Genomic DNA, 15,049 nt, shown 5'->3' on the forward strand with positions numbered 1-15,049 from the left:
CCGCCTTGGGCCAATCATTGTAATGTTGCAAATGCCGGATCTCTATGGCAAGACTCATCGTTCACCCAAGTTTTATCAAATTCTGGCCAGCAGGTAGCCTCGGTTAGAGCGTTGGGCCAGTAACTGAAAAGTTGCTGGTTTGAATACTAGAGCTGACAAAGTGAAAATAATCCTTTGCTGTGCCCTTGGCCAAGGCAAAGTGCTCCAGGGGCGCTGTACAATGGTGACCCCTGACCGTGACCCCAGTCCCTGCGGTTGTCTCAGGGCGAGTTGGGATATGCAACAAAAAACACGTTTCCATTACACACTTGTGTGTAACAGGACAAATATAAGCACCCCCCCCCCCCCAAATTATTATAATTCTAAAATCGGGCCAGTGCTGTCTGAGATATTGCATGTGACTAACCTACTAATGGTTGGAAACAGAGCCACAGTCCCCTCCCTGATTTTTATCGCGGGGCACAATTAGTAGTTAGTGTAGCTTTCGGGGCATATGAGCAACGTTGTCAGACCTTTTGTGGTTCGTAAGAACGTCAAGGTCACAAAAAGCGTGCTGGCCATGGTCCTCTGTTGCATATCCAGTCAGCTGTGCTAACACTCAGTTCTGAGAGCTCACAGACCTCATCACGGTGTTGTTTCCTCTCCTCTATGATGCTCCTGGGCTCTGCTCCGGTAGGGGTTCTATATCACTATATCGGCAAAACCGACCTCAACCTTTTTGGGTCAAATATGGAAGGCTCTTGCAGGAGTAGGGATCTGGTTGGCCTCATTACCCAGGGAAGGACCCCTAGGACTACATCTCAATGGTCTGATCCGTGTCTGTCTATATCAGCCAGAAAAACACATCTAAAGGAGCAGGGTGGATGGACACTATTAGCGGAGGGGAAGGAAATAGCAGCGCACCAGATTTAGAACACTCCCTCTCAGGGAATTAATATGTCATGTGAATCTGATCCCATTGATTTTTCTGTCTGATTCTCCTTTTTTTTCGCTGGCTTGTATTGTTCTCATTCTCTCACACAGTTTGCGGAACGGGAGAGGGATTTTCTTCGGAGTCTTTCACAACAGTCTCTCTTCCCTCTGTGATGTCTTGATGAAGGGCTTTATTTCAGCATTAGCATGGCGTGTGACAGTGGGTAGCTTCCACTTCCTCTGTATTTCCTGTCTCTTTGGCAATCGCTGCCCACAGCTGTGTCTACTTCTTGTTTTAGGATGTGTGTTGTGTAAGAGTGTGCTGTGTGAATTTATGTCTGTATTTCATAATTATAATCCTGACTGTGTCTGTCTATGTTTTACAGGAGACTGCTGGATGAGTGGTCACCATGTCTCCCTTCTTACGCATAGCCTTTAATGCGTTTGATGTGGGCGTCTTGCCACCCCTGACTGACGCTCCCTTCTGTGCAATTAAGATGAAGGAGTCCCTCAGCACTGGTCAGTAGCATTACCCATGGGGTACTACTCAGTGGTGGGGAAAAAGTACCCAATTGTAATACTTGAGTGAAAGTAGAGATGCCTTAATAGAAAATGACTCAAGTAAAAGTGAAAGCCACCCACTAAAGTACTACTTGAGTTAAAGTATTTGGTTTTAAATATACTCAAGTATCAAAAGTAAATGTTATTGCTAAAAGATACTTAAGTATAAGAAATAAAAGTATAAATGATTTCAAATTCCTTATATTAAGCAAACCAAAAGGTACCATTTTCTTGTTTTTTTAATTTACAGATAGCCAGGGGCACACACCAACACTCAGACATCATTTACAAACGAAGCATGTGTATTTAGTGAGTCCGCCAGATCAGAGTGAGTAGCGATGACCAGGGATGTTCTCTTGATAAGTGTGTGAATTGGACCATTTTCCTGTCCTGCTAAGCATAAAAAATACTTTTGGGTGTCAGGGAAAATGTAAGGAGGTAAAAGTACATTACATTATTTTCTTTGGGAATGTAGTGAAGTAAAAGTTGTCAAAAAGATAAGTAGTTTAGTACAGATACCCCAAAAACACAACTACTTTACACCACTGGTACTACCAAACGGGGGGGGTGTGTGTGTGTGTGTGTGTGTGTGTGTGTGTGTGTGTGTGTGTGTGTGTGGGTGTGTGTGTGTGTATGTATGTACATACACTCTTTTCTCTCTCCCTCCCTTTCACACGTACACAAACACACTTTGTCATGCACATGTGTAAGCTGTTGTGATGGTGGTGTAACCTGTCTCTCTCTCTCTCTCTCTCCAGAGCGGGGGAAGACCCTAGTCCAGAGGAAACCCACTATGTACCCTGCCTGGAAGTCCACTTTCGATGCCCACATCTACGAGGGCCGTGTCCTCCAAGTGGTTCTGATGAAGACCGCGGAGGAGCCATTGGCCGAGGCCACGGTGGGTGTGTCTGTGCTGGCTGAGCGCTGTAAGAAGGGCAACGGCTGTGCTGAATTCTGGGTAGACCTGCAGCCTTCTGGGAAGATTCAGATGGTCGTCCAGTTCTTTGTGGAGGACACAGACACAGCAGGTAGTAAGCCAAACAAACAGGCTCTCAATCTAGCATTTACTGTATGTCTCTGTCGCTCTCTGTACTCTCCAGCACTCAAACACACTGGCTACAGAGAGTAAACAGTGGCCTCCAGGCTGCCAGGCCAGCTTGTCACATGGCGCTCAGCCCTGGAAGGGGGATTGTGTGTATCTAGGAGCTGGCATAGGACCCAGACCCAGGGGGAATCTGTGTGTTAGTGTCCCAGTCAGGCTGTACCTGCTCTGGGTCGGCCCAGGGTAGGAGAGGGGGTAGGCTGGAGCAGCATCCATCATACCCCCCTCTCTCTGCAGGTTTCCTGAAAAGCAGCTCAGACTGGTATTTTTAGGCCTATGTGTCTGATTAGCCCTCTCTCCCCGACTGTCACCAGCATGTGTCCAGAGTTGGCAGGTGGGAGCATCTCCTCTCAAAACATACACACCAGTCAAAGGAATGAGATGGCAAGGAGGAAATGTGTTAGTCTCCCATTTTCTCATTAGTCTCCTGTCTTTTACTCCATCTTCCCATCTGTGTCCTCCTCCCTCACCCTCTTTTGTGTCTTCTCACAGTCCTCATTTCAGTTTTATTTTCTTTGTTTACCTCTCTCACGCCTCTCTCTTTGTTTTCTTTCCATGACCTTTGACCGAGTCCCCTTGGCTTGTGTCAAATATGGTGAATAAATAAGATTGTTTACTCAGGCCATTCACTATTGACAAAAATTGTCATGGTTCCTGTCTGTGTAAGTGGGCTTTCCCTCTCTTTTGTGAAACCAGGGTCTCATTTGCAAGGGAGCCCCGTGAACATGAACATACAATACATAATATCAATACAATACATACAACAAGATTATTCAAAACAAACGCCTTTCACGTATCACCTCCCTTAAACTCCATCTAAACTTTCCCGCGTGAACTGACGGTTTCTCCATAATATCTGGCATGCTCACTTGAAAGGGGAACAGCTGGCTCTGGTGTACTTAGTGTCCTCGCCCCACCCTGAAAGATTAGTTAGCAAAACATTTGGGAGCAGAGTATCTCGCTTTTCTCTTCTGTCTCTGGTTTGCATCAGCTGCAGCCACATTTTGCAGAAGGCCATTCTCACTGTTTACTCTGAAAGTCAAAGAATTGTGACCTGACCTCATTCTTTAGATGACTTTTCCTTAATCTTCCCCAATTTGATGTTTAAAGAGATTCTCCAGTACTTTTGCATAATTGTTAGCCAGTAGTTCTGAAAGTAGCTCTCACGAGCCAAAAGTGTCTCCTGAAAATGTCATATTTTATGTCACAAATGTGCACCAAAAGTCATTGCGCTCTCTCTCACTCTGCTGTGTGTGCATCTTGCTAGCTGTCACTCAAATGGTGAGGGGCTGAAGTTCATTGGCTAGAACTCTAATTGCTAGGGGGAGAGACCTGAAAATAACTGTGCAGCAACGCTCCCCATCCCAGACAGAGCTTGAGAGGATCTGCAAGGAAGAATGGAAAAAACTCCCGAATTACAGGTGTCCCAAGTTTGTAGTGTCATACCCAAGAAGACTTGTGCTTCAATAAAGTACTGAGTAAATGGTCTGAATAATTATGTAAATGTAATATTTACTCCTTTTTTTATACATTTGTAAACATTTCTAAAAACCTGTTTTTACTTCATCGTTATGGGGTATTGTGTGTAGATTGATGGGGGGGGGAAACAATTTAATACATTTTAGAACATGCTATAATACTTTTCGAATGCACTTTATGAACTACACATTGACACATCCTGCCCAAAGCAGGAGGATAACAAGTACTTAGTAGTCGCCAAAGTTCCAGAGCATGTCTTTAATAAGCAAATGTATAATCTCTAATGCTGAGATATGTGTAGACGGGCAATCATTTATGTGGGTTTAGAATATAACAATGTAGATACAGGGCACATTATTATGTTTTGCAGTAGTGTAAAGTACTTATGTATTACTTAACTAGTTTTTTTTGTGTATTTGTATTTTACGGTTTTATATTTTTGAGAACTTTTACTTTTACTTCTACATTCCTGTAAAAATGTACTTTTTACTCCATACATTTTCCCTGTTTAGCAGGACAGGAAAATGCTCCAATTCACACACTTATCAAGAGAACATCCCTGGTCATCCCTACTGCCTCTGATCTGGCACTCACTAAATACACATGCTTCGTTTGTAAATTATGTTGGAGTGTGCCCCTGACTATCTGTAAATTTAAAAAACACAAGTTGTGCGGTTTGCTTAATATAAGAAAAGTACAATTATATTAAGTATATTTTAGCAATTACATTTAAGTATGTTTAAAACCAAATACTTTTAGACTTTTACTCAACTAGTATTTTACTGGGTGACTCAGTTTTACTTGTCATTTTCTATTGTTACAAACTCTTTTAATTTCCACCAAGGTACCATTTTTAACTCACAATGTAACACAATATCTAAAAATATCACCCATAACAGACACAATGGTATATGATTGAGTACATAGAATAATGAATTGTAATATTGTTATGTGTCCCGAGCAGCGTTTAAGTCGAACGTGAAGGGGCGTGAAGAGGAGGACGGAGCGATGACACTGACCCGAAGGAGAGGAGCCATTAAACAGGCCAAGGTCCACTTCATCAAGAACCATGAGTTCACAGCCACCTTCTTCGGACAGCCCACCTTCTGCTCTGTCTGCCGGGAGTTTGTCTGGTGAGAGACGCAGACCACCCCATCCAAACACCACCGTGACCACCACACTGACCATGACAAAGACCGTTGAGCTTTCAACCTGTTTTACAAGCGTGTCGTTTTGCTACACAACGGTATTATGCCTGGGCTTAGCAGTTAACCACAGTACAGAGACAGTCGACTGATTACCCCAAAACCAGCCTCCCATGGGGTCTCTAAGTAGACCAATTAACAGCTCTAATTGATCCATAACTGGAGCGGTCTGTCCAACAATAACAGTAAAACTGTCTGACAGTGCCTGTTCTGTGAGCTGTGTGAGTCGCTGTGTGAGTCGCTGTCTGGGGAAAACCCACAGGGTGTTGCTGCAATGTTCCAACAATGTCAGTACAATTACTAGTGCAGGGCTGCCCCCTTCCTGCCAGAGAAGAACGTTGCTATTGGTGCCTTATGGTGACAGGTTGAAGAATGACCAATGTCCCTAGTGTGTGTGGATGGTATAGTTTGTGCAAAAGATGAATGAGTGTCTCTCCTCTCATTCTATTAAACTACCATTGTTTATTGTCACTGTCAATACTTTATATTGAGATATTCTTACTATCTGTCAGTATGCCTTTTGGGAAAAGTGCACAAAGATTAGTAATTTATTGTATGAATCTTCACCCTGTTTTTCTATCTAAACAGGGGATTCAACAAGCAAGGCTACAAGTGCAGACGTGAGTCTCTGACCTTGCCGTTAAAATGTTTCACTATATGGAAGTTGTTTTGGTGCTTGGAGTGAAACATCCAAAGCGTTCACTCTGCAATAATTTACTCCCAAAAATATACACGCATTTCTCATATCAATAAGTGAATATCTTAACTAGCAGCTTTCCCTAATGTGGCTTTATCTCTGTCTCAGAATGCAACGCCGCCATCCACAAGAAATGTATTGACAAAATCATCGGGAGGTGCACAGGAACAGCTGCCAACAGCAGAGACACTATGGTGAGCAACATGACCTCACCTCCCAAAACATATAAAAAACCTGGATATAATACTGTGTGGCCAACTGGCACCATGTAACCTACTGTAGATGGTGTTTGAAGATCAGTTTTCTATGGAGTGATTTATACGTTCACTAGGGTCGTCATTTTTCCATGTTTTCTCTGATCGCATCGGAGTCATGCAGCTGTGCGAACTGTACCACGTTATTCTACATCCCTCAATAGGCAAGACGAGACACTTTCAGGGAGGTCAAATCAACAGCTATCAGAGACCAGGAGAACTGTGTCAGGCAAATCAATAGGCTTGTGTTTAAAACTGAACAGTGGTGCTTCATTCCAGCTGTAATTTAGCTCAAAATTCAAAAGGCGCTCGCACATCTGAGCTCTGTCGAAGGCTGTGAGGCCGATACGTAAAGCTTATTAAAGAGCAGTGATACTATCAGGAGCAGTGTGCGGGTTCCTTCTTTTTTCTCATTTTATTCAGCTGTAATTTAGCTAGCACGGGACCAAAGTAGCCAGTATGGTGCCTGTGGATTCAGCATAGGACAGTTATTACCAGTAGTGGAGCACTTTTGACTAGTGTTGCAGTGTTGCAGCCAGGGAGTACTAGAAAGACTGATCGTATTTGCAGCAGTGGGATCAGCTCTATAGCACCTGTGGCAGTTAGGATAGAGAGGCCTTCTCTTCAGGGGTTAGAGGTGAACTTGTTCCCTGTCTGCAGCCTGTATGGGAACAGTACAGGTGGAGTGGTTGGCAAGTCAGTGCTGTGAGGGAAGAGAGGGTGGAGTCAGTCCACAAGTTAACGGTGTAGGTGTGTGCCCCTGTCCCCTCTCTCTTTCTCCCTGTGGGGCACCATGAGGAGGTTCAGAAGGGCTGTGAGGCCCCACAGACAGTGCCCATGGGTACTATGGACTAGCTTATTGATGACGGGAGCTCTGTATATCCACAGTTCCAGAAGGAGCGCTTTAAGATCGACATGCCACATCGCTTCAAGATCCACAACTACATGAGCCCTACCTTCTGTGACCACTGTGGCAGTATGCTCTGGGGAATGGTCAAGCAGGGCCTCAAGTGTGAAGGTAGGTGTGTGGCCCCCAACTCTGTCTCTGTGTGTCTCTCTCTCAATTCAATTAAATTTAAGGTGCATTCTGGCATGGGAAACATATGTTTACATTGCCAAAGCAAGTGAAATAGATAATAAACAGAAGTAAAATAAACAATAACACATTTACAGTTAACATTACACTCACAAAAGTTCCAAAAGAATAAAGACATTTCAAATGTCATATTATGTCTATATACAGTGTTGTTACGATGAGCAAATAGTTAAAGTACAAATGGGAAAATATATAAATATGGGTTGTATTTATTTACAATAGTGTTTGATAGAGAGAACAATCTTCAATCCACCCAATATTTGAACTCTGCCTCTCTTATTTATTTCCCTCCATTTTCTCCCAGCTACTGTCTTACTCTTCTCTCCTCTCTCCTGTCAGACTGTGGCATGAACTCCCATCACAAATGTGAGAAGAAAGTGGGAAATCTCTGTGGAATCAACCAGAAACTCCTGGCTGAGGCCCTCAACCAAGTTAGCCAAGTGAGAAAGCCAGGGACACCTGGTCATACCCACATTCAAACATACTCATGTATTTTATGGAGTCATGAATGCACATTCATAACCATATTGTAATAGCATTATACCTCTTCAGAAATCCACAAGACGGTCTGAATCCAGCAACTCTGAGTCAACGGACATTGGAATCTACCAGGACTTCAACAAAAGCCCAGGAGCGGACCCTAGTGGTAAGAAGCTGTCACTGCTGCAGTTGAGAGCACATGCTATTCTGCAGTAAACAATATTTTGGTCCTTAACAATGTAGGTCTTTAGTTCTCTATTGTTTTTTGTGGGTCTTTATGTGTGTATGCATCTATTGACATTATGCCCGTCTCTTTGTGTGTGTTCAACAGAAGGCTATGAGAAGCTGTGGGAGGGAGGTAAGGGCCCTGCCCCAGCCAGCATCACCCCCAAGACCCGCCTCACCATTGACAGCTTTGTGTTCCACAAGGTGCTGGGCAAGGGCAGCTTTGGCAAGGTACAGTACAACCACTGCTACGTTCCTCATGCTCATGCCCCTGACTCCCATGCACACAGACTCAATGGCCTTCAAACACATCACTTGCTAACACTGCTTTGTCTGACAGGTTCCAGGGCACTCTTCAACTGCTGAGAGCCAACTTAGTGGTTTAGTTAGTATGTGACCCGTGTTATCTGTTGTTGGAATAGCTACAGTGCATCCGGAAAGTATTCAGACCCCTTGACTTTTTCCACGTTTTGTTACATTACAGCCTTATTCTAAAATGGATTCCATAAGAACATTTTCTCATCAATCTTTACAAAATACCCCATAACCTTATTTACATAAGTATTCAGATGCTTTGCTATGAGCCTCAAAATTGAGCTCAGGTGTATCCTGTTTTCATTGATCATCCTTGATATGTTTCTACAACTTGATTGGTGTCCACCTGTGGTAAATGTAATTGATTGTACATGAATTGGGAAGGAACACACCTGTCTATGTAAGGTCACACGGTTGACAGTGAATGTCAGAGCAAAAACCAAGCCATGAGGTCGAAGGAATTGTCTGTAGAGCTCCGAGACAGGATTGTGTCTAGGCACAGATCTGGGGAAGGGTACCAAAACGTTTCTGCAGCATTTGAAGGTCCCCACAAACAGTGGTTTCATTCTTTCTTAAATGGAAGAAGTTTGGAACCACCGAGACTCTTCTTAGAGCTGGCCGCCTGGCCAAACTGAGTAATCTGGGGAGAAGGGCCTCGGTCAGGGAGAAGACCAAGAACCCGATGCTCACTCTGAAAAAGCTACAGAGATCCTCTGTAGAGATGGGAGAAACTTCCAGAAGGACAACCATCTCTGCAGCACTCTACCAATCAGGCCTTTATGGTAGAGTGGCCAGGCGGAAGCCACTCCTCAGTAAAAGACACAAGATTCTCTGGTCTGATGAAACCAAGATTGAACTATTTGCCCTGAATGTCAAGCATCACGTCTGGAGGAAACCTGGCACCATCCCTACGGTGAAGCATAGTGTGGCAGCATCATTTTGTGGGAATTTATTTCAGCTGCAGTTACTGGGAGACTAGTCAGGATCGAGGGAAAGATGAACGGGGCAAAGTACAGAGAGATCTTTGATGAAAATCTGCTCCAGAGCGCGCAGAACCTCAGACTGGGGCGAAGGTTCACCTTCCAACAGGACAACGACCCTAAGCACACAGCCAAGACAACGCACGAGTGGCTTCGGAACAAGTCTCTGAATGTCCTTGAGTGGCCCAGCCACAGCCTGGACTTGAACCCCATCGAACGTCTCTGGAGAAACATGAAAATAGCTGTGCGTCAACACTCCCCATCCATCCTGACAGAGCTTGAGAGGATCTGCAGAGAAGAATGGGAGAAACTCCCATATCAAGCTTGTAGTGTCATACCCAAGAACACTCGAGGCTGTAATCGCTGCTGAAGGTGCATCAACAAGGTACTGAGTAAAGGGTCTGAATACTTATATAAATGTGATATTTCCGTTTTTTATGTCTTATTAAATAGCAAAAATGTCTAAATTCATTATGGAATGTGTGTAGATTGATGAGGGGGGGAAAACAATTGAATACATTTTAGAATAAGGCTGTAACCTAACAAAATGGCCAGCTCTGGTCTGATAGTTTAGTATGTTCAACATGAGTATGCAGCCCTGCTGTATCACCTCTCCTGTGTGGTGCTCCAGGTCCTGCTGGCTGAGCTGAGGGGGCGAGGGCAGTACTTTGCTGTGAAGGCCCTAAAGAAAGATGTGGTTCTGATGGATGATGATGTGGAGTGTACCATGGTGGAGAAGAGAGTCCTGGCCCTGGCCTGGGACAACCCCTTCCTCACACACCTCTACTCCACCTTCCAGACCAGGGTGAGACCCCTACCCCTCTCCATAGCTTTATCTTTCATCCATCACTACCTCCACACACACAGCACTCCTGGAACAATTGTTCATCAGACTGATATGTGTCACTCGACTTGGGTGTTTAGACAGTAGTTTAACTGATAGGAGTGTGTGTGTGTGTGTGTGTGTGTGTGTGTGTGTGTGTGTGTGTGTGTGTGTGTGTGTGTGTGTGTGTGTGTGTGTGTGTGTGTGTGTGTGTGTGTGTGTGTGTGTGTGTGTGTGTGTGTGTGTGTGTGTGTTACCAGGAACACCTGTTTTTCGTGATGGAGTACCTAAATGGAGGAGACCTGATGTTCCACATACAGGATAAGGGTCGCTTTGACCTCTACAGAGCCACGTGAGTGACAGACTACAGTGTTAACTCACTATCCACCAGAAACGAAGTAGTTATTTACTTAGAACTCACCCACGACAGTTTCATAGCAGGTTAAGGGCAGACTGTAGGCCTTTCGTAGGGATGATGCACCCAGAAGTAATTTGCCCTCTACCACTCTTCTCCTCCAGGTTCTACTCAGCAGAGATCATAATTGGACTGCAGTTCCTCCACTCCAAAGGAATAATTTACAGGTGAGATCAATGAACTTTAATGGTCTCGTCTGGCCTTGCACTTGATTTCCCTTATTCATCCCTGTACTAGCGCTTAGTAGATGGACCCTCCCCTCCCAACCCTTCCCTGCTACAGGGACCTGAAGCTGGACAATGTGATGCTGGACAGAGACGGCCACATTAAGATCGCTGACTTTGGGATGTGCAAGGAGAACGTGTTTGGAGATAATCGGGCCACCACTTTCTGTGGGACGCCGGACTACATCGCACCAGAGGTGTGTGTGTGTGTGACTGTGTCTGTGCAGGATAGGGTATTGTAGGATTCTGTTTGTAAAGCAATTTACACACTCTGTCCTGTATTTGTAAGTCTGTGTTTTGACCCTGACTGTCGAAGATGACTCTTAACATTGTCCATGTGTATGTCTGTCCATCCTCAGATCCTGCTGGGACAGAAGTACACCTTCTCCGTGGACTGGTGGTCGTTTGGGGTACTGGTGTATGAGATGCTGATTGGCCAGTCTCCGTTCCAGGGTGATGACGAGGATGAGCTGTTTGAGTCCATCAGGATGGACGTGCCTCACTACCCTCGCTGGATCACCAAGGAAGCTAAGGACCTGTTGGAGAAGGTGCAGCTGCTGCTCATTCTCTTCTCTCACTAACTCCCCACACAGCCTTGACCTCATTTTCACAACATTGTGTGCCTGTAAGTCTGTGACAGTGGGTGGCAGATTGGTGTCCACTAGTAAACAATGTAATCAATCTTGCAATTTCACCTGACTTTCATCAACACTAGCCATGCACACAGACATTCACACACAGCCGCACCTAGACTTACAGAGAAAGACAGGCATTGGAATGACACAATGTTGCCTGTGATTAAAAGGTTATTTTCCCTTAAATATGCAAGCAATGTTCCCACACCCTTGTTACCTTGCTATTATATCCCTCTCAACCCTGCCCGTCTAAACACTCACAAGCTTGCACACATGCAGGCGCAAAAACACACACCTTAAACCCAAGCTGGATGCTTGTCCCAAAGCTGTTGCGTGTCTCTGTTCCCCATCCCTAGCTGTTTGAAAGAGACCCCAGTCGCAGGCTAGGTGTGGTGGACAACATCCGCAGCCACTCCTTCTTCAAGACCCTCAACTGGCCTGCCCTGGAGAAGAGACAGGTGGACCCCCCCTTCAAACCTAAAGTGGTACGATCTGGTTCTCTGGCTTTTAATGGAACTGTGGCTAGTGAAACTCACACACTAATGTTCTTTTCAGATTTGTTTACACCATATTAATTGTTTATTTGGAGTTGTGTTGTGAATGGTGTTATTGGTCTCTTGTTGAACTGACAGCCCTTCTCTGCCAATCACAGAAAGGCCCCAATGACTGCAACAACTTTGACCGGGAGTTCCTGAGTGAGAAGCCCCGCCTCTCCCACACGGACAAGAACCTAATCGACTCTATGGACCAGACAGCCTTTGCAGGCTTCTCTTTTATCAACCCCAAGATGGAACGCATTATGGACAAATGAAGGCACAACAAGATTCCCCCATCTCTTCGTTCCAACCGCACCATTATAAACACATAGGAAAGGGAGGAGGAGGAAACCAGTGTTGCATTTATCTCAGTGGTGGTTCCTTCAATAATGGTGTCTTTCTTTTCCTTGGGATCAAACCTTGAATCAATCCATGTACTGTACTTTATCCCCCAACATACATCAACACACTCATTCACACACCCCCCATAGCTCAGACAGTTGTTTAATATTGTCCATGCTGAGATGTCAGGGGTCAAATGTGGCTCTCTCACACCCGTGTGCTCTGCCTACTAAATGCATGCATGAATGAATATGTCTGAGTGACAGCATGAATCTCGAGTATATTTTAAATGTTTTATAATGAAAAGAACGTTTATACTTTTTCAGGTGCGAATTCAGTACCCTATGGAAGGTAAAATTAATTCAATTGAAAGGGTGATTAAAAAAACTAATTATAGAACACCCAAGTTAAAGGACCAGTAGAGGATGCCCAGATTTATACAGGCATGGATAGTCTCTCACCGTTGTCTGCCCATCCACATGATATAAAACTAAGGATTTGTAAATGGTACTGCAGCTTCCCCACTCTCTGGAACAAACCAGAGCTACTCTGATTCAGATCTGCGTTACGGTAGTGTCAAATGGAGTGGGACATCATACTGGAGGTAGTCAATGTAATGGTACTCTGCAGTCATTTGTCTTGAAGGTTATGGGTGTGTGTTGGTGGGGATTCCTTTAGCAAAAGAATGGATAAATTGGGTCTGGTCTTACTTGAATGTAGGTATTTTAAAAAGCAAATAATAATAATATGCTGTACATTATATTAAAATGGTATGTGCATTGCCTTCAGAAAGTATTCACACCCCTCGACTTTTTCCACATATTGGTGTTACAGCCTGAATTTAAAATTGATTACATTTAGATTTTTGGTCACTGGCCTACAAAAACAATAACCCATTATGTCAAAGTGGAATTGTTTGTTTTACATTTTACAGATTAATTAAAAATGAAAAGCTTATGTCTTGAGTCAATAAGTATTCAACCCCTTTCTTAGGGCAAGCTTAAATTAATTCAGGAGTAAACATGTGCTTTTCAAGTCCCAAGTTGCATGGACTCACTTTGTGTGCAATAATAGTGTTTTTAACACAGACATAAAAGAAATTACCTCATCTCTGTACCCCACACATACAGTTATCTGTAAGGTCCTTCAGTCGAGCAGTGAATTTCAAACACAGATTCAACCTCAAAGACCAGGGTGGTTTTCCAATACCTTGTAAAGAAGGGTACCTATTCATAGATGGGTAAAAAAACAAAAACACACACTGAATATTCCTTTGAGCATGGTAAAGTTATGACACTTTGGATGGTGTATCAATACACCCAGTCACTACAAAGATACAGGCATCCTTCCTAACTCAGTTGCCAGACAGAAAGGAAACCGCTCAGGGATTTCACCATGAGGCCAATGGTGACTTTAAAACAGTTACGGAGTTTAATGGCTGTGATAGGAGAAAACTGAGGATGGATCAACAACATTATAGTTACTCCACAATACTTACCTAATACACAAAGGGAAAAGAAGGAAGACTGTACAGAATAAAAATATTCCAACCAGGCACTAAAATAATACTGCAAAAAACATGGCAAAGCAATTAACTTCTTGTCCTGAATACAAAGTGCTTGTTTGGGGCAAATCCAATACAACACATTTCTGAGTACCACTCTCCATATTTTCAAGCATTGTGGTGGCTGCGTCATCTTATGGGTATATGTGTAATCGTTAAGCACTGGGGAGTTTTTCAGGATAAAATAGAAATGGAATTGAGCTAAGCACAGGCAAAATCCTAGAGGAAAACCTGGATCAGTCTGCTTTCCACCAGACTCTGGAAGATAAATTCACCTTTCAGCAGGACAATAACCTAAAACACAAGGCAACATTGACACTGGTTGCTTACCAAGAAGACAGTGAATGTTCCGGAGTGGTCAAGTTACAGTTTTGACTTAAATCTATGGCAAAATCTATTGCAAAACCTGAAAATGGTTGTCTAGCAATGATCCACAACCAATTTGACAGAGCTTGAAGAATTCTGAATAGGAATATTGGGGAAATGTTGTACAATCCAGGTGTGGCATGTTCATAGAGACTTACCCAGAAATAGACTCACAGCCGTTATCGCTGCCAAAGGTTCTTCTACAAAGTATTGACTCTGGGGTGTGAATACTTATGAACATTTTTGTACTTAATTTTCAATCCATTTGAAAACATTTCTAAAAACATATTTTCACTTTGTCATTTTATGTTGTGTGGAGATGGATGAGAAAAAAGATGTAATAAATGTTCAATTCAGGCTGTAAGACAACAACATGTGGAATAAGTCAAGGGGTATAAATACTTTCTGAAGGCACTGTATATTTCCCTAAATAGTTACAATATTTGGTGACAAGGATATACTTTTTTTTTTTTTTTTTACTGTCTTCATATTTTACATCTAATTATAAATAAACAGATATTTAACTCTAAATTGTTGTCCAGAAAATATCAATATTGTAGGCTACTGATAATTGTTTTTCCTTCTATTCTCCTTGTATGCTTAGTCAGGGGTTAGTTTAGTTTTTATTTCCTGGCATGATGTTTTCCCATTTTGCAAACATGTAGGCACTTTTTGATCATTTGTTTTCACAATTTCACTCCTCAGAGGCACTTTCACAGGCGGCTGGCCTATTAACTGGCTACAATAGGACTTTGGCTACCCTGCCATCTAGCGGCCAGGTGCTACAATTACTATTCATCTCTTCATTGTGTCCGAGCCTCCAAGGCCGACCACATTC

General features: G+C 43.5%; 1 protein-coding gene across 2 annotated transcripts in view; it reads left to right on the plus strand.

Moving 5' to 3' along the window:
* The window catches only part of LOC106565827 (protein kinase C delta type), a 44,734-nt gene extending 31,496 nt beyond the window's left edge, over positions 1-13,238 (plus strand). The window contains exons 3-19 of one of the 2 annotated variants that reach the window (XM_045691778.2): positions 1,299-1,431; positions 1,724-1,801; positions 2,232-2,501; positions 5,019-5,187; positions 5,848-5,879; positions 6,065-6,150; positions 7,099-7,228; positions 7,646-7,746; positions 7,859-7,952; positions 8,118-8,242; positions 9,938-10,111; positions 10,390-10,481; positions 10,649-10,711; positions 10,827-10,965; positions 11,128-11,316; positions 11,760-11,888; positions 12,056-13,238. In XM_045691778.2, the coding sequence (XP_045547734.1) occupies positions 1,323-1,431; positions 1,724-1,801; positions 2,232-2,501; positions 5,019-5,187; positions 5,848-5,879; positions 6,065-6,150; positions 7,099-7,228; positions 7,646-7,746; positions 7,859-7,952; positions 8,118-8,242; positions 9,938-10,111; positions 10,390-10,481; positions 10,649-10,711; positions 10,827-10,965; positions 11,128-11,316; positions 11,760-11,888; positions 12,056-12,214 (2,139 nt within the window). In that variant the 5' untranslated portion in view covers positions 1,299-1,322 and the 3' untranslated portion in view covers positions 12,215-13,238. The remainder of the gene's footprint in view (positions 1-1,298; positions 1,432-1,723; positions 1,802-2,231; positions 2,502-5,018; positions 5,188-5,847; positions 5,880-6,064; positions 6,151-7,098; positions 7,229-7,645; positions 7,747-7,858; positions 7,953-8,117; positions 8,243-9,937; positions 10,112-10,389; positions 10,482-10,648; positions 10,712-10,826; positions 10,966-11,127; positions 11,317-11,759; positions 11,889-12,055) is intronic. The other variant, XM_014133394.3, reaches the window with a different exon arrangement.
* The last annotated feature ends 1,811 nt before the right edge of the window (positions 13,239-15,049 follow it).

Source organism: Salmo salar, chromosome 12, assembly GCF_965601325.2.
Source record: "Salmo salar chromosome 12, fSalSal1, whole genome shotgun sequence".
Taxonomy (NCBI): domain Eukaryota; kingdom Metazoa; phylum Chordata; class Actinopteri; order Salmoniformes; family Salmonidae; genus Salmo; species Salmo salar.